Source organism: Phalacrocorax carbo, chromosome 12, assembly GCF_963921805.1.
Source record: "Phalacrocorax carbo chromosome 12, bPhaCar2.1, whole genome shotgun sequence".
Classification (NCBI taxonomy): domain Eukaryota; kingdom Metazoa; phylum Chordata; class Aves; order Suliformes; family Phalacrocoracidae; genus Phalacrocorax; species Phalacrocorax carbo.
This window is the reverse complement of record NC_087524.1, coordinates 32,684-51,836: the sequence shown is the minus strand read 5'-3', so window position 1 is coordinate 51,836 and position 19,153 is coordinate 32,684. Positions and strand designations below refer to the sequence as shown.

The following is a 19,153-nucleotide window of genomic DNA, read 5'->3' as shown; positions in this document are numbered from 1 at the left end:
CGGAGAGTTGTTCAGATTATAAAGTGTCTGAGCTGTACAGACCTGCACTGAAGCAGGTCTTCACCTGACACTTGTCTCTACCTCATAGCATCTATTTCAGGACCTGCACCCCACCCCTCACCCTGCTTCACCATTCCACCCAAGTTTTCCCTTTAAAATCTGGTGCCACAGTAAGGAGTTCCTGCATCCCTTAACGGTAGTGAAATATGCCCAACTTTGTATAGATATCTGATGCCCTCACAGTTCACATATCAAGATCCTACCTTTGACACCTGAAGGGGTCTTTTCTGCTCTGAACCCCCTTGCAGCCGGAAGCCCCAGGGGGCACCTCCAGACAGAGTGATGAGGATTTCTTCTTCAGCTCCCATGATGACTGCACTTTGGATATTTTCTCTTCCCAACTTCAAAACAGACTCCAGTTCTTAACAGGCAGTATCTTCTACTCCCATCTTCACTATTAACACGATTCTCCAGTCCCCAAGAGTCCCCTGATCACTTTCTCCTTCCAGTTCACACACATGCAAGAAGAGAGTTGACACCGTCAAGCCCAGCCTTCCCTGCTCTTCTGCACTCACAGCTGCTGCTCTGCCTATGATTAGGCATTTGATTCTGCTCTTGGTAAAGGGCCAGACTTGTCTAACACATGTGTCATGTCAATCTCACCCGCTGTGCCCCCTCCACATACTCTATGTATCTCTCACCAGAGCATAGCTGAAAATAGCGCACCTCCTGTTTCTCCAGAGCTTTATCTCTCCATAATGCCTGGCATGGGGCACCTGCACAGGAAAAGCCTGTTCCCGCAGCTCCAGCGTTCAGAGCATTGGAGTGAGCAACCTCTCCTTTCTGATACCAGTAAATCACAGTAGAGCAAACTACTGGAGGAGAGGGAGTGATTGCTTCCCCTTACAGGAAAGGCTCATCCAGGTGGGCCGTTAGTTGCCACCTGCTCTGGGCAGGTGCCTTTCGGCCACACTGTCCCTTGCTTCTTCCTGGCAAGTTGCTCCACACCGGGAGAGGCCGAGGAGCTTCTATAAGTAGCGCGCCCAGCTCCCCGCCATACAAGTTCTGGTTTTGTAGGATTTCTTCCCTTGTGGAGACAAGTGCAAAACCTGCTCCCTGTCAGGTGGGACTGGCTTTTCTGTTGTGACATCACCCACCACCAGTGATGTCACAAAGCACTGTTGGCACTGATGTAGACACAGTAGGGCATAAGACTGGGGATGTCCCTGCACCTTTGTCACTCTTGGTCTTGAGGGAATGGAGATCGCAGAGTTTTTGGCTCGCTCCTGAGCAAGCAGGATGCCTGGTGCCTGCACCTCCGTGGGTACAGAGAGACAGCCATGGAAGGCTCAGGATCTGATCAGGTATGTTTGAAAAATCCTCCTCTCCTTTCCCCAAGTGTGTTTTCCACCTCATCTGCTGGGATGGGTGGGGGCTGGATGAGGGAGGACATGAGGGCAGCCTGAGAGCTCAGTCTGGAGGTGGTGGAAGGCAGCAGCAGTCTCCTCCAGTCTTTTCCCAAACACCAGGACTAGGTCTAGAAAGCCTTGTCTCTGTGAAATGAGGGACGAGTCCATTTTGGATCACACAGAGGGAGTCCCAAGCGGTGGCCCCGATACTTCCTGCTGTAGTAATTGCGAGAGCTTAGCACGGTCCTGTATTGCACTCTGCAGGATGGGTTATGTCCCTGAACCTTCTCAGTTTTCCTTTCAACCCAAACCAGAAGGACGCCAATGTCTCCTCTATTGGCAGTGGGTTTGAGTTGTGTTGCTGGCAGGTGAGGTTTCCTTTGGAAACCTGGACACCTTCTCACCAGTGGTCTGCCTTAGGAAAAGGAGCACAAGATCCTCTGAGAGGTACAAGAAGTTTTCTAGTGAAACAAAAGAGGACTGTTTATTCCTGATGAAGTGTATGCCTTTGGAGAGCCTCTTAGAACAGACAGGAGGAGTTTCTGTCTTACAGAGTGGTGTGTGCTTTCTCTTGGCAGATCAGGCTTCAGGGGAGCAGGTCTTAGACACCAGGGTGTTTCTTTGGTATTTCCTTGGTTCCCCATGGATTACCAGCCATGCCTTTACATTCAACCCTCTTTACCCAGTCTGCATTTGTCTGCATTTATGCCAGGAACAGGGCCAGTGATAGCTGGCTGCTAAAGAAATTCTGCTAGAGGGGAGTCACACAACCCACCCTGCCTTGCAGGCTGCTGAACTGTAGGGGTACAGGCTGAACCTTTTCTTGAGAGGGGGTGGAGAACAGTATCAGCACAAGTGCTGATGGGACAGTGGGCAGGAGAAACAGGTGTTCATTACGTCCCTTCCACTTTCAGAGAATCCCTCTCCACCTCCACAGGTGTGAAGTATGGCCACAGCTTTTGTTGCAGGTCCTTCTCCTATTCTGGAGTCAATCTTGAGCCCTTTGTCCCCAACAAAACAGTGCCAGTCTCTGCTGTACCAAATGCCCCACTGATGCAGCTGGTGCAACCCCACTGCTGATGCAAGCTTGTGTGGGACCAAGCCAGTCCTCCCACCAGGAATGCCAGATTCAAGACCTGCAGTCCCTACTGCTGCTCTTGAGTCTGCTGCTGAGATGCACAGGTACTGCCAGCTTGACCATCCTTTTCCTCCTTGCTGCTCCATAGGAAAATGAAGGCTCTGAAGACGGCAACCCTGGTGCTGCTTGTCGGTCTGTTCTATTTCGGTGAGTCTCTGTAGAGCTCAGACCTGAGGATGGTGCTTTAGGAGGGCCCCAGGGCTCTATTCTGCCCTGGTCCATTTCCCCTGCTGTTCCCAGAGGAGCCCAGCTGAAAGCAGAAAATCCCCAGCAGAGGAGTGCCAGTCACCCTGGCTTCAGAAAAACGGGTGTGGGGGCCAGGAAGGGGTGAATTGCCTTCCCCAGCAGGACTAAGCCAGTTCTCTTAAGCCAAGGGAGAGGCAGTGGCTAACCTCGCCTGCCCCAGGAGGTGGAGAAGCTTCTACAGGGCAAGGGGTATATTCTGGGGGTCAGGGGGCAATGCCCATCTATTGTGGAGCCCGTATGCCATCATGACCTCTTTCAAAGACTACAAGAGGAGAGACAACACTGGCACCTGGGAGAGACATGGAAAGGGGAATGGGCAGCCTGAGGCATAACCCAGCCTTCAACCAAGTTCTAAGTGTAAGGGGAGCTTTGGTGTATGTCTGACAGGTGGTTTCCATGTGGGACAGCTTGGCAAAGACAGCCCCTGGAGGACTGCAGCAGTATGCCAGGCCTGCCTCACCTCCTGTATGCAGCCTCTCCAACAGCAGGTGACACTGAGGTTTTTTCAGATCGAGGCTGGTTCTGCCAGCGTAACTCCAGGGCATAAAGCGCCACTCAGTAAAAGCCTGTGGCTAGGGCTAGGTACAGTAGCTGCCCTGGCAGGTCATTCAGGTGAAGGTCAACTGGGCCAAACACCAGTGTCTCCACAGTTTGTGGCATTGCACACAGCTGATAAAGAACAATGATTAGGCAGATTTGGGCCCACATGGGTTTTGGCAAAGCGCTGGCTTGCATGTGAAGACTTGAGTCCCTTGGTTTTGATAGAATCATAGAATCATTAAGGTTGGAAAAGACCTCTAGGATCATCAAGTCCAACCGTCAACCCAATACTGCCATGTTTCCTAAACCATGCCCTGAAGTGCCATATCTACATATCTTTTAAATACCTCCAAGGATGGCGACTCTACCACCTCTCTAGGCAGCCTGTTCCAATGCCTGACCACTCTTTCAGTAAAGACATTTTTCCTAATATCCAATCTAAACCTCCCCTGATGCAGCTTGAAGCCGTTTCTTCTCATTATAGAATCATAGAATCATGATGGGTATGAGAGTCCTGCTGCCCTGGCCTTCAAAGTGCCAGCTGCTTCAAAACATCATTTGTGGGCACATAATTGAGAAAGCAGCTTCATAGCAACGGAACTGCTCAGGGTGGTATGAAGAAAGGATCTGTAATCCAGCCATTCTTGCAAGTATAGCAGGAACCTGCCCAATAGTAGTCCAGCTGCCTAGGAAGACAGGCAACTGAGGGAATACATAAAAGAGGTTGCATGCTACTCTTGACCTATCAAATGAATGCCTGACAAATGGTAGCAGGCTTTGTAGGAAAGATGTTGTTCAAATGGAAGCCGTGCCCAAGTCAGAGAGGTGAGGCTTTCTGGAGGTAGACAATGCCCCATGTGAACTGTCTTCCATGTTGTCTACTGGTCCATGGTGGTGGTTTCACAGTGTACATTAGTGGAGCACTCAAGCGCCAATGGGCATGGTGTCGGTAACCTTTTGTTTCCCGTGGCTCTACAGAGACTGTTGTTGCACGCTGCCTTCGTTTCTGCAGAAGGCCTGTTTCTGTTTGGAATGACTGTTCCCTTAACTGTCGTTCCAGGAGCACTCGCACCTCCCTGGAGGTCCTTACTGGGAGGTAAAAAGGATTTCCCCTTGACTAGACGATTCTTTAGAGGAGCTCTGCCCCTTGGCCCTAACAGGGCATTGTTTATGTCCTGTCTCACACAGACTTCACCTGGCAGAGCTCCCTGAGCTTCTCCCATTGCCCCGTCTTCCCTTGTGCCACAGGGTCAGCTATCGGTCCCCACATCCATTTGGTGTATGTCTGACAGGCAAAGACAGCCTCTGGAGGACTGCAGCAGTATGTTGGGCCTGCTTCGCCTCCTATATTCAGCCTCTCCAAGAGCAGGTGACAGTGGGGCCATGCACCCATCTCCCCTTCAGCTTGGGCTGGGCTGTTCACAGCTCCACCTTTCTAATGCCTGAGAAGGGGAATCGTAGCCTTCTCCATCCTGCATCCATTTCTCTCCCTCACTGCTTGGGAGTAACTGCTAGGAGACACTCCTGCTGATGCTAGGGGCTCCCGTCACACAGCTCCTCCTGCCAGGTCTGTGGCAGGAGCACAGAGTGACCCACATTTTGGGAAAGACTTGCTGAACCACAGCAAACCCAGGGCAGCTTCCCTCCCAGCACCTCCCCTCAACTCCTAACCCCTCCCCGGCAGGCCCAGCCCCCACGAGTGGCCCGCGGGACGCAGAGCTGTGCACACCCCGCGCATTGCCAAGGGAACAGGTCCCGGTGCCATGGCCTTTCCTGCAGGCCGTCTCTCTACAGGCCGGTGTCCCGGCGGCTTGAGAGTGAGCTGTGGGAGGGGGAGGGGGGCAGCAGGCGCAGGGTAGCTCTGTGAGGAGAGGCCCGGACTGCCTCTGCCCACCTAGCAACAGCCGTACCATTGGCCACGGCTGAGCCAATCAGCGGGGCCAGAGGCAGCCTGTCGGTCCCAGCTGGCCTGGGGTGGGGCTGGATTGGGCAGAGGCCGGCTGGGGCCTGAGGAGAAATGGGTGAGGGGCGGGCTGTGGGCAGCCGGAGCGAAGGCGGGGCCTGGGGCTGTCAGCCACAGAAGGAGCCACAGAATCATATAATAATTTTGGTTGGAAAAGACCCTTAAGATCATCAAGTCCAACCATAAATGTAACACTACCAAGTCCACCACTAAGCCACGGCCTTAAGTGCCATGTCTACACATCTGATGCTGAGCAAATGCCCCAGCTGCAGTTTTCCCATAGGGGTCCTCCTGCTTCTGCAGTGCTTGTAGCTGCTGGCTTTTGCAGGGAGTCTGCCAACAAAGTGCTGCATGTAAAACATTCTGCCTTCAGCTGGCACATGTTTGGCCTGGATTTGGAACAACAATCACATCGTGCAACATATCAAGCCACATAAAATAAAGGTCATCAGTGTTTTCATATGCAATCCTTCCAGTCTGTGTTCAAGCAAAAACAAAAAAAACCCCAAAACGTTCCTTGGAGGAAGGGTTTGAATGCAGGCTGGTAATCAACCTATGGAGTTGCAAAACTCCCACGGACAAGAGGAAAACTTAGTCCTTGGCATGCCAGTTTTCTTCTTGGTAAGTCTGTAAGGCAAGTGTCTTTTGGTCAACAGGCCAAACTCAGCCTCTCCTGTTACCTTAGCACACACTGATCTAATGGCACATTGCTTTACAAGGCTTGCAGATAAAGATGACGGTTAGTCTTGGGACAAGCTGACAGTTTTCCAGGATTTTCTGTCCCTCTCAGTATTCATGTTTTATATCCCACTTGGTATAAGTAAAGACTGAAAAAAGAAAAGGATAAGCTTGATCAATGGTGAATAATTATTATAAAGGTGGATAATTATTATTACAATGGTGACGATATTATAAATAAGGTTCTATTGTTATAGGCAAATATTATGTAGAAGAAGGCTTGCCTTTTCTGTTGACTACTGATTGAGTATTAAGGCACTGGCTACTTAGCTTATTAGTCAAGACAATGCTTTTTAGTATTTCTGAGCCTTGCGAGTATTTGTTTAGGATGTCACCATAATGAAAATGGCCAAGCTAACTCCTTGCATTGGAACCACACCAGGTAGAGGAGAAAAATGCTGTCAGCTTTGTGCTCTTGATCAGACATCTAATCATAGAAGTTTACCAGAACATGATTGCTTCCATGAAAGATACCTGGGTTTTGCTGCCCACCTGAACTCTATTGCTGCTCACATCCCCCTTACAGTCTTGTTTAATATCTTTATCAATGATCTGGATGAGGGGATCGAGTGCACCCTTAGTAAGTTTGCAGACGACACCAAGTTGGGTGGGAGTGTCGATCTGCTCGAGGGCAGGAAGGCTCTGCAGAGGGACCTGGACAGGCTGGATCAATGGGCCGAGGCCAATTGTATGAGATTTAACAAGGCCAAGTGCCGGGTCCTGCACTTAGGTCTCAACAACCCCATGTAATGCTACAGGCTTGGGGAGGAGTGGCTGGAAAGCTGCCTGGTGGAGAAGGACCTGGGGGTGTTGGTTGACAGCCAGCTGAACATGAGCCAGCAATATGCCCAGGTGGCCAAGGCGGCCACCAGCACCCGGGCTTGTATCAGCAATAGTGTGACCAGCAGGAGCAGGGCAGTGATCGTGCACCTGTACTTGGCACCGGTGAGGCCATACCTTGAATATTGTGTTCAGTTTTGGTCCCTCAGTAGAAGGAGGACATCAAGTTGCTGGAGCATGTCCAAAGAAGGGCAATGAAGCTGGTGAAGGGTCTGGAGAGCAGGCCTTATGAGGGGCGGCTGAGGGAGCTGTGGTTGTTTAGTCTGGAGAAGAGGAGGCTGAGGGGAGACCATATCGCTCTCTACAGCTACCTGAAAGGAGGTTGTAGTGAGTTGGGTGTTGATGTCTTCTCCCAGGTCACTAGCAATAGAATGAGAGGAAATGGCTTCAGGCTGCATCTCCCAACTCCTCTCCCACTGCATTCTACTGTTATAGGGCCTGGTATTTCTAAACATTGCCATTTTGAGCTGAAAAATGAACAACCAATGCCTAAGGAGAAGTACCTTTATTAATCTTGCTGTGAGCAGAATTCAGAGTGGGGTTTTTAATTTTTTCTATGAGGATCAGTTTCTACACATCTACTCCATTTTTGCATCAAAAACCAATTTTCCTTATGAGATGCCTTGCAAAGGGTTTGTCCTTTGTAGCTTTGAAGGCAGGAGCTGGTTACTGTCTTCTGAGGCTGCCTGTGATGTCCCAGCTGCCTGAGTAGGTGCTAGGGCAGAAGCAGGCCCATGGCTTGTGCCACTGCTTGTGATATCACTTGTATCTGAGTAGCTTTGAAGGCAGGAGCTGGTCCCTGGTCTTCTGCAGCTGCTTGTGCTGTCATAGGTGCCTGAGTAGGTGCTAAAGCGTAAGCATGCCCCTGGGTTATGCTGGTGCTTGTGATGTCACTTGTAGCTGTATCGCTTTAAAGGCAGGAGCTGGTCCCTGGCTTCTGCAGCTGCTTGTGATGTCACAATCACCTGAGTGCTAGGGCAATAGCTGGCCCATGGCTTGTGCCGCTCCTTGAGATGTCACTTGTAGCTGAGGAACTTCGAAGGACGGAGGTAGTCCCTGGCTTCTACGGATGCTTGTGATGTCCCATGCGCCTGAGTATGTGCTACGGCAGGAGGGCCCCGGCTTGTGCCAGTGCTTGTGATGTCACTTGTAGCTGTGTAGATTTAAGACTGGATCTGGCCCTGGGCTTCTGCAACTTTTGTTGATGTCTTAAGTCCCAGAGTATATGCTAGTGCCCTTCTGCCAAAGCTGGCCCCTGGCTTGTGCCGCTGCCTGTGATGTAACTTGTAGCTGGATGGCATTCAAGGGAGGAGCTTATCCTGGGCTTCTGCAGCTGTTTGTGATGTCACGGCGCCTGAGTAGGTGCTAGAGTAGAAACGAGACACAGGCATGTGCAGGTGCTGTTGACATCACTTGCAGCTGAGTAACTTTGAAGTCAGGGTCTGGTCCTGGGCTTCTGCAGCTGCCTGTGATGTCATAGGTGTCTGAGTAGATGCTAGGGCAGAGCAGGCCCATGGCTTGTAGCACTGCTTGTGATGTCATTGTAAGCTGAGCAGCTTTGAAGGCAGGAGCTGATCCTGGGCTTCTGAGGCTGCTTGTGATTTCATAGGTGCCTGAGTATGTGCTAGGGCAGAAGCAGGCCCCTGGCTTGTGCTGGTGCTTGTGATGTCACTTGTAGCTTACTACCTTTCAAGGCAGGAGCTGGTCCCTGGTCTTCTGCAGCTGCTTATGATGTCTTACACACCCATGTAGGTGCTAGGGTAGAAGCAGGCCCCTGCCTTCTTCTGGTACCTGTGATGACACTTATATCTGTATCACTTTGAAGGGAGGGGCTGGCCCATGGCTTTTGCATCTGCTTGAGAGTAGCTTTGAATGCAACAGCTGGTCCCTGGCTTCTGCAGCTGCTTGTCGTTTCATAAGCGCCTGAGTAGGTGCTGGTTAGAAGCAGGGCCCTGACTTGTTCCACTGTTGCTATGTCACTTGTTGTTTAATGGCTTAGAATGTAGGAGCTGGTCCCTGGCTTCTGAAGGCTGCTTCTAACATCATGGTGCCTGAGTAGGTGCTATGCAGAAGCAGGCCTCTGGCTTGTGCCACTCTGTGATGTCTTTTATACCTGAGTCACTTTGAAGGATGTGGCTCCCTGTGCCTTCTGCAGCTGCTTGTGATGTCATAGCCACATAAGTAGGTGCTGTGACAGAAGAAGGCCCCTACCTTGTGCCACTGCTCGTGATGTATTTTATAGCTGTGTCACTTTGAAGGCAGGAGCTGGCCCCTGGCTTCTGCAGCTGCTTGTGGTGTCGTAAGAGCCTGAGTAGATCCTAGGGCAGAATTAGGCCCCTCTTTTGGGCCGCTGCTTGTGATGTCTTTTATAGCTGAGTCTCTTTGATGGAAGGGGCTGGCCCATGGCTTCTGCAGGTGCTTGGGATGTCATAGGTGCCTGAGTAGGTGCTAGGGTAGAATGAGGTCCCAGGCTTGGGCTGGTGTGAAAATGAGAGGCAGAGAGAGAGAGAACATTGGGCTGTTTTGGAGACTAGGCAGGCACTGAGCCCCAGTGTTAGTGTGTCTGTGAAAGGGCTGCCAAGGTGCAGTGACGACCAGCAGTAGCTTTTAGAGGAGGTACCTATTAGTGTGGGAGCAATCCTCAGATGTTTTGAATTTTGGAGCCTGTGTTGGGTGAAAATGAGAGGCAGAGAGGGGGGGAACGTTTGAATTTTTGGGAGGCTAGGCAGGTGCAGAGCCCCAGTGTTGGTGTGTCTAAGGGACTAGAAACTTGCCTCAATATTGTTGGCTGGGAAGTTTAACTACCAAAGCCTGATCACCATGGCAATTGAGCAGGTTAGTTTAACCACCAAGGCAGCCAGTTGAGTTCTACCTGACAGGAATGTGTGTCCCGTTGTCTCAGAGTACATGCCCTCTGTCCATGGGCCCCGGGGACAGGGTGGACTGACAACATATGGGGGTGGGCTCGGACCCTCTAGGACTTTCAAGCACCCTCTAGTGATGGCACTGGGCCTGCGCCCCGCTGCAGAGTGGGAGGCGTGAGGTATGCAAAACATTTATTGAGTGTGCAAGAGGACAACCCTATAAAAAGGGGAAACCAGCAGAGGCCATGATGAGTGTTCTGGAACATTCCCCCTCCACTGGATTCGAAGATACATCGGACCGCATGGACTGCATGGATGGACCGCATGGACTGACGGAATGACTGACTGCATGGCCAGACACACCGACGGACCGCACGGACAGACAGACCGACTGACCACATGGATGGACCTACTGCTGCAGATCTGTGGTAGTAGCTATTGCAACAGTCTCACACTCTCTGTTCCTCACTTTTTTTCTCTTTCTCTGCTTTTCTGTCACATATATATTGTTGGCCAAATAAAGTGTTTTGGCACTTGACTCCGTTTTGAGTCTTAATTCTGTTTCCAAGAATGTAACAGGAACCTAGTCATGATAAAACATTGGAATTATTCAGAAGCTAAGCCCAGCTGCCCCCAACCTCCCAGAATTATCTGAGATTGGATGGAGAGCAAGGGGGTTTAACCTCTGCCAAATTGTTCAGCCCAACAGTGGATCATGACATTTTTAAGTTGGCATCACAGACAGGATTCTTGGAGAACAGAAAGTGCACAATTAATGTGTGACCTCTTGAGGGTGAATAGGGGAAAAATTGGATGATGGTGTGGCTCCCTTAGGATGACTTAACCCCTTTGTGTTAAATATAATTAAGGTATGATTTCCTGAGTATGAATAGGAGAAATTTGGAATGTTAAGGTGTGGCCCCCTCAGGATAATATAGCAGCTTTGTGTTAAATAAGATGGCAGCTCAGAAGGTAGTGTATGCCCACGATTATGTGTCTTTGCTGGTGGAAGGGATAAACAAGATATATGATCTTCCTGAGGTGTGCCAATCCCATCCCTCACCCCAGGGACAAGATTGGGCAAAAAACCATTGGTTTCAACTGCAGAGTGTAGTAGACAGGATAAGGGTGCTGCAGAGAGAAGCTAAGGTTAGATTGGGGAAAGGAAAAGCTATAATTTACGCAGTATTGGGAGTGAGTCTGGCAGCGGCGGTGGAAGGTAAGAAACAGAGACTTTGTCAAGCCGATGCCATAATAGACTCACTGCAGATGGTCATAAGGTCACTGCAGGAACAACTGAAGGAAAATAAGCAATTGTTGGAGGAGGGAAGAAATCAAAATTCCATATTGAAGGAATAATTGAGGAATCAACTCTTGAGGGAAGTGGATACACTGGCAGAGGTAGAGGTGAAGCTTTTGGAGAAGGGGATAAGGCAACTTTATCCTCAGGGAGACTTGCAGAAGGCAAGGGAAACCGTAAAAAGCCTCCCCCACATGTATCCACTGGTTAAAACAGAGTATTTGTATGAGGAAAATAATGATGACTGTCCTAAAGTTCTCACCAAAGAACTCCCATTTACAGTAACTGAACTAGCAAAGTTGAAAAAAGACTTTGGGAGAACTCTGAGGGAATCGGAGATGGAGTATGTGTGGAGAGTGCCCCTATCGGGAGGGATTGAATTTTGTTGTCAGAGAAAGAAGCAGAAGGATATTGTGGTCCGGGTGTGTTCCAAACTACAGGTAATCGCCGAGCCCCGTGGTCAGTAACCCAGAGGGCCACATACTGGGCTGGGGGGCTGAACCCTTTGGAGAGGGGAGATCCCCTTGCCATAACAGGTATGGTGGATCATTAGTGGAAAGTGTGCAGAAGGCGGCCTGTCTTCAAATGATGTATGATTGGGAGCTCAAGCCTAACCAGAGTTCCCCAGTGATGATGCCTGTGGACCCAGAGAAGATGACTCCCCTCATCGGGACTCCCTGATTCCCTGAAACCCATTGAGATCCAATTACAGGGTTAAAATCAAAATACTTCTGAAGAAGACAGAGCTACGGCCGCTCTAGAAGGGATAATAACCCCTGACCGTCGGCAGTCAGGAAGGAAAGTGTGGATGTGGGGTGAGGTAGCACAGGAATTAATTCTGGGAGAAAATATGGCCCTGTTGGTTGGTCATTCCAAAAAAACGAAACTAGGGTCGTATGGTCTGCAGAGCAAGTAAACAATCTGCAGCTGACAATTGGGAAGGACCAAGATTTAAGGCCACTCTAGGGCAATTATCTGTGGGGAGAGAGACCCCCTAAGCCAACAGGGGTTATAGCACCTAGGGCTTCAGAAGGGCATTCCCTGAGACCTGATGGATGGACTCCCGACCCAAAAATTGGAAAAGCTTGTACAGAAACGGTCAGGGAGGAAAGCCACTCTCGGACCAGTTCCTGGTGCTCCACCGCTGATAGAGATCGAGGGGGAGCCAACCAGGGAGAAAGCGGGAAACTAGAACCTCCGTTCCCTGAAGGTGGAGGGGGTGATGGAGGATGGATGTTTTTAAGACAACTCACCTTGAATGTAAGGGGGGTTTATTAATCACAGTTGCTGTAGCACCAAGGAAAAGACCGGTAATTTTTCTGCTTGATACTGGGGCACAAACCACCACATAGATACAGACCAAAGCAGAACAGTGTGGGATCTCAATTCCATCTAGAAATCTAATTATCTTAAATGCGCTGGGAAAAACACAGTCGATGCCCATGACTTTAGTGACACTATGGTTACAAGGAGAGGAAGCCCCCATCAGTACCATGCTGGCCATAGGATTTTTTCAGAAGAACATTTTAGGTATAGATGTATTGAAGGCAATGCAGTGGTGTGACATCCAGGGCAACTCGCAGTCTTTTGGCATCCCCCAGACCAGGCAATTAGCTGAAAAATCTTGGGTGGAGGTGCACCTATTGCAAACAGCACCTGCCCTCCCCCCGCCCCCCAGATTACCAACGTAAAACCCTATCCATTGCCATTAGGGGCCAGAGAAAGGATAGCCCCAGTAATTGAGGATCTCAAACAACAGGGAATTTTAGTGTTTACCCACTCCCTGTACAATTCCCCAGTGTGGCTGGTACGCAAACCTAATGGAAAATGGTGACTGACCATTGGCTATTGGCATTTGAATGCAAACACTGGTCCCCTGACTGCAGCTGTATCCAACGTAACTCAATTAATTGCAGCCATTCAAGAACAAGCCCACCCTATCTTAGCAACCATTGATGTGAAGGACATGTTTTTTATGGTTCCACTCCAGGAGTGTGATCGAGATCAATTTGCTTTTACCTGGGAAGGACAACAGTATACTTTTACCCGTTTGCCTCAGGGATATGAACACTCACCTACTCTGGCCCACCATGCCCTAGTGCAGGAATTGACAATAATCCCGTCAGAAAGAGAGGTCAAAATCTATCAGTATATTGATGACATACTAATAGGGGGACATACCATAGCTTTGGTGCAGACTATGCAGGACAGAATTATTAATCATCTGAAAGGAATAGGCCTTCAAATACCAAAAGAAAAAAACAAACTCCTTCCAGTGAAGTTTTTGGGCATCTGATGGAAAGGAGGGTCAGTCTGTATTCCTCAGGACACCCTTTCAGCATTCGATCAGGTAGAAATCCCAGAAAGTAAAAAAGAACTGCAATATGCTTTGGGATTATTGGTATTTTGGAGAAAACATATTGCGGACTTTGCAATAATTGCAATTCCCTTATATGACCTTGTCGTGGTTCAGCCTCAGTTGGCAACTAAATACCATGCGGCCGCTCGCTTGCTCCCCCCACCCCTGTGGGATGGGGATGAGAGTTGGACGAGCAAAAGAACTTGTGGGTTGAGATAAGCACAGTTTAATAATTACAATAAAAGCAATAATTATAATAATAATGATTATGATAATATAATAAAATGGAAAAGGAAAAAAACCAGAAACACAAGCAATACAACTGCTCGCCACCCACTGACTGACGCTGCCCATCCCCAAGCCGTGATTGCTGCCTCCCTCCCCTGGCCAGCCCCTCCCAGTTAACGTACTGGGCATGACGTTACATGATATGGAATATCCCTTTGGTCAGTTTAAATCCCCTCTCTTAGCTGTGCCCCCTCCCAGCTTCTTGTGCCCCCGGCAGAGCATGGGAAGCTGGAAAAGGCCTTGGCTAGTACAAGCACTGCCCAGCACCAACAAAAATATTGGTGTGTTATCTCAGCATTGTTTTCATACTACGTCCAGACCACAGCACTGTGCTAGCTGCAGTGAAGAAAATTAACTCTATCCCAGCTAAAACCATGACAGACCTGTTGCGAAAGAGGGCAGTTTGGGAGTGGACTCCAGCCCATGATGACACGTTGCAACTTCTGGGGTTCAAAGTAAAAACTAATCAAGTTTTGGGCCCTATCCACCCCACCAACCTGATTCAGATTGAATGGGGGTTTGCACACTCAGGATTGTCAATTCATTTTTGGCAGAAGGGACCAGAAGTTCCTACTTGACCGATGGGGTTTTATTCTAGGAGTTTTAAGGACTCTGAAAAGTAATACTCTAGTTGGGAAAAGGGTTTGTTTGTAGTGAGCTTAGCTCTTAGAGAAGCACAGCAAACCATGCACCAAAACCCTATAGTTTTAAAGGGACCCTTTAAGGTAATTAAGCCTGTATTATCAGGGACCCCTCCCCCTCATGGGGTGGCCCAAAGGGATACTGTGAGAAAATGGTATGGTAAAATTGAACATTATTGCAGTGTTCTTACTATCACTGAAGGTGCCTTAAAGGTGTTAAACATACAGGAAGAAGTGACAAACCTTCTGGAGGAGGATACCGCTCCTCCTGTTGCTGTTAAAATTGCCCCACCGTTTTCAGAGGAGCTGTGAAATGTGTGGTTCACAGATGTCTCCACCAAGAAAGAGTGCAAACAGTGGAAGTATCGCACTCCCATGCTCTGCTGGGTGCACAAGAAGCTGGGAGGGGAGGGGGCACAGCTAAGAGAGGGGATTCAAACTGACCAAAGGGATATTCCATATCATGTAACATCATGCCCAGTATGCTACCTGGGAGGGGCTGGCCGGGGGAGGGAGGGAGCAATCGCGGCTGGGGGACGGGCAGCGTCGGTCGGCGGGTGGTGAGCGGTTGTATCGTTTGTGTTTCCGTGTTTTTTTTCCTGTTTTCTCTTTCCCTTCCTTTTCCCTTTTATTATATTAACATTATTGTAATTATTATCATAATCATTTATCATTATCATTTTATTGTAATCATTAAACTGTGCTTATCTCAACCCACAAGTTCTTTTGCTCGTCCGATTCTCTTCCCCATCCCACGGGGGGGGTGGTGGGGGTGAGCGAGCGGCTGCGTAGTGTTCAGTTGCCAGCTGAGGCTGAACCACGACACTGCCCCAGTGCTTGTTAGCTGCTTGCAATTTGCTTTTGAGTGAATGACTCCTCAGAGAGGCTTGTGGCCAAGAGGAGAAAAAAAGCATGGTGCCAGCCTGTGCGCCCTGTGGTAGGCACAGTGTGGACGGGCAGGACAGGCAGGACTTACCTGTGGAGCTTGAATTAGAGGAGGGAACCTGACAGCTTGTGCAACCCCAGAGAAAGGCTGTCTCTGGCTAGAGAGGTGAGGGGAGAGTGACAAGGAAGAGGCAAAAGGGAGCTCCTATGAGAAGAAGAGATAGCAGGAGGCTTCTGGAGATGAAGAAGGCAGCAGTGCCCACGGAGCAGGCTGAAAGACCTGTGTGGCTCCACCACACTGTTTGCAGCGTGTGAACTGCCAACCCAGCTGCGGGCAAACTGCCCCACATGAGAGGTTTGTTGGCTGTTCAGAGCCCTGTCTGGTACCAGCCATGGGAGGTATTACAGGCTCGGGGAGCTGTAAATGCATAAGGGTATTGTAACAGCAAAGATGGCACCGTAGCTGTGCTGCGTGCACCTGCTGAGAGCTCGTAAGGAACGAGCAGGGAAGGCAGTGCCGAGTTAGTGGCTTCCGCACTAGCAATTGGCAAGGCAGGACCTGTGCAGCCCTGGGGTTGAATGTGTGCCCAGGCAGTCAGCTGTCAGGGAGACAGCAGAGGGATGGTGGCCTTGTAGGAACAAGGGCAGGACAGCAGAAACTGTACCTAGCAAGCGTGTGTGTAATGAGAAGAGGCATTTATAAATGGAAATTGCTTTGCCTGAGACTTGCCCCTCTGCCCTTGGGCAGGCGTTGTGCTTTCCAGATAATGCAGCCTCTCCTGTGCCTGTCCACGCCGTGCATTTTGTCTTGCCCTTGCTTGCAAAGGCTCTCCTTGCCTTCCTCCTCTCTGCTGCAGTTGGCTTAATCTCTCGCTGCTGCTGCTGCTGGAAGAGGGATAAAGGGAGTGCTGTCGATTGGGTTGTTAAAAACTTTTTCGTGGGCTGTAACACATGGGAAGTGGGGGGGGCAACTCAGCACGGGGGGGGGTGGGGGTGGGGAGGATCAGGCTGCGGGGAAAATGGGAAACCAACATCACCTTCCCCTCCTACGGCGCAGACCCCGGCCCAGTGCAGCCTGGCCCCACGGCTCCCCGGGGATGCCCCTGCCCGCGGGTGTACCGTGTGTGCGCCCCCCGCGTGGGGCGGGGGACGACGACACACACCCCCACACCGTCGGCGGCACTGGGGCAACCCCTGCCCCAGGGCTCCGCGCTCGTACCCGGCTCTCCCCGCTCCGGCACGGCACGGGGCTGGACGCACCGAGGAGACCCCGGGGCGGCTTCTGGCAGCTGGGCGAGAACAGGGCCCGGCCCCGAGCAGCAGAGCGGGCACCGCCGGTAGCTCGGAGGAGCGGGGCCGGCTCGGCTCGAGGCGTCGGAGTGAAAAGGGATGAGAACCTGCCTAGAGGGTCCGGGGGGGGTGGGCGGCAGATGGTCCGGTGGCCGGGTTCGGCTCCGCACCGGGCCGTGGGGCAGCCGGAGCTGCGCTGGGGCAGGTGAGGAGCCGTGTGTCCGAGTGTGCTGTGGGGCGGGGGGTTTTGGCTGTGGGGTCTCCCAGTCCATGGAGCCCCCGGGGCGGGGGGGAGGGAGGGGTGCGGGCAGCAGCGGCCCCGGGCCGAGCGCTGTCGTGGGTCGGTGGTTGGGTTTTGGGGCCGAGCCCGTGCCCGGCTGTGGGGAAGTAGGGGCAGCCCCACCCGGCTCTCGGCTGCTCCTCGTCGGGGCTGGGCAGTCTCTGCCGCGCCCGGCGCGGGTCGGGCAGCGGCGGCCCTGGCAGGTGCTCCTGCGGTGCCAGGCGGGTCCCAGTGCCCGCGAGGAGGGCAGGGACCCCGGCTGCTGCCGCTGGGGTTTGCTGGAGGCGGGCTGGCCCTCGGTCCCGGGTAGGCTGGGCCCAGCCTCCTGTGGGGTTGGGGTGCGGGCCCGGCGGTGCCGGGGAAACGAGGCCTGCGAGAGCAGGAGGAAAGCGCTGCCGGGCCGGCGCTGGGCTGCCCCGCCGGGGTGCGGGGCCGGGCCCGCGCAGTTCAGTTCCCGAGGCCTCCCCGACAGTGCCCGCGTGGGCCGTGGGGGTGCGGGGCTGCGGGGTGGCTGCGCTCTCCGCGGCCCTGAGCGTTGCCCGTGGGGACTGCGGAGGGGGCCGGGACGCAGCCAGGCTCAGCTGGTTTGGTCCCTGAGCGGGGAGAGCGCAGCTCTTCTGTTCCTGGGCCGTGAGAGCAGGCTCCTGTGGCTGACGCCGGGGCCCTGAAACAGATCGAGTCGTGCGTTTTGAGGGCCTGACCGAGGGGACTAAGTCGTGTGGTTTGGGGCTGAGGAGCAGAGGTCGAGTGCTGCATTTTTGGGACTTGAGAACAGGCTCAGCAGCTGGGCTTTTTGGCTCAGAAACGGTCCCAAAGTGAGCTGGTTTGGGGGCCAAAAGCAGAAGCCGGTTTGGCTGCTTGTGCAGGCTGGGGGGTTGGGGTGGGGGCATTGGGGGCTGCAGGGGAAAGCAGGGGTTGGGCAGGGTACGCGGACCCTCCCCGGAGGTGGGGGTCCGGTCACATCGGACCCCGAAGTTCGGGAGGCCGGCATGCACCAGAGCGAACTCGCCACCTGAGGCGGGTCTCTGGAGGAAGGGTGCTTTTTGGATCCAGCACAGCACACCCTCTTTGGGTCCAGCTCTTCTTTCTGTGCTGCTTAGGATAGTTATTAACCAATTAATTAATCATACAAACTAAGTCACAGCAGCTCTATCGGCTCCATCGTGGTTCGGAGCTCTGAATCAGTTTCATTTGGTGTCTAACACGTTTTTTTTCCCCAAGGAGAGGCTAAGTTTCAAAGTTAGTTCTCACAAGTGTGTCAGTCGACAAAATTGAGTTATGATTATTAAAACCACAAAGGTGACAGGAGTCTCACAGATCTGGTCTATTTCTGAAAATGTATTCATCCCATGCAGATGTCGTCGGGATACAGATCATCTGCATCTTCATGCTCTGACAAGACAAGATGCTGAGACAGGGATGAGCTCCAGAAGGACTGCTGAAAAGAAAAAAAAACCCGCACTCCACAAAGTCATGGGGGGTGGTTTTTTTTGCGTTTGGGGGGGCGGGGTGGCTTTAACAAAAGAGTGCAGTGTTGGCTGGCAGCAGCCTGCAGGGCACTTTTGCTGCCTGATCTCTCCTTTTCTTCTCTTCCACTCCTCTTTCAGGGCTGTAATTGTCATTTGGATAGTTTTAGAAGAGCAGTTAAGTTCCTCGCCTGTGTCAATGTGCTGATAATACCAGGAAGGTGAACGCTTGAACCGGTCGGGCGGGTGGGAATAACTTGGCTGCAGGTAGAACTTCTGAGGGAAGACCAGCAAAACCAGGAAGCAAATAGCAAGTTCCCAAAAAATGTGCGGGTGTCAAACACGTAAGCGTTTCATTGCCGAATGTTTTTGGGAATATGTTCCAAATGGCTATTTTTGGTAAACATAAATTTTCAGGAGATTCAGGGTTGTGTGTGGCAAAACATGTCCCTCTGTTTTTGTGTCCTGCCGCACAAACGGCCGGCGGCAGGGCTCTTGTTCCCCGCTCTCGATATTGCCCCAGCAGGGCTGCGATATTTAGACCTGAGTGGGGATGGGTTTAGGAGTGGAAGGAGAGAGAACGCCTGTGTTCTGTAAGGGCTGTGAATGCTGACCCTTTGTCTCCGTCTGCCGCTTTTCCTGTGCGGGTGATGAAGCTGTTTTACTTTTCTCTGTTGTTCCTGGTCTAAATAGCTGCAAGGCTGTCGCCGCTGTGGGTGTGCAATTTGTGTTGCTGTGTTTCTGTGGAGTCCTAGCCACGGCTCGCTTCTAGTGTGGCCAAGGGTCAAGGTAGGGCTTTCAGCTTAAAGCTTCAGAAGCGCTGCGCGCTGGGATGGGTGTAGGTGAAACTGCTGTTGCGCCTGCAGCTGTGCTCGCAGGGATGCTGGGCGGCTCCGCATCAGACCG

At 51.7% G+C, this 19,153-nt stretch overlaps 1 protein-coding gene across 1 annotated transcript in view; it reads right to left on the bottom strand.

Annotated features, from left to right (window-relative positions):
• SYNPO2L (synaptopodin 2 like) overlaps positions 1–552 on the bottom strand; it is a 39,913-nt gene extending 39,361 nt beyond the window's left edge. Inside the window, exon 1 of the mRNA XM_064463590.1 lies at positions 264–552. Coding sequence (XP_064319660.1) covers positions 264–368 — 105 coding nt within the window. The 5' untranslated portion in view covers positions 369–552. The remainder of the gene's footprint in view (positions 1–263) is intronic.
• Positions 553–19,153: the final 18,601 nt, after the last annotated feature.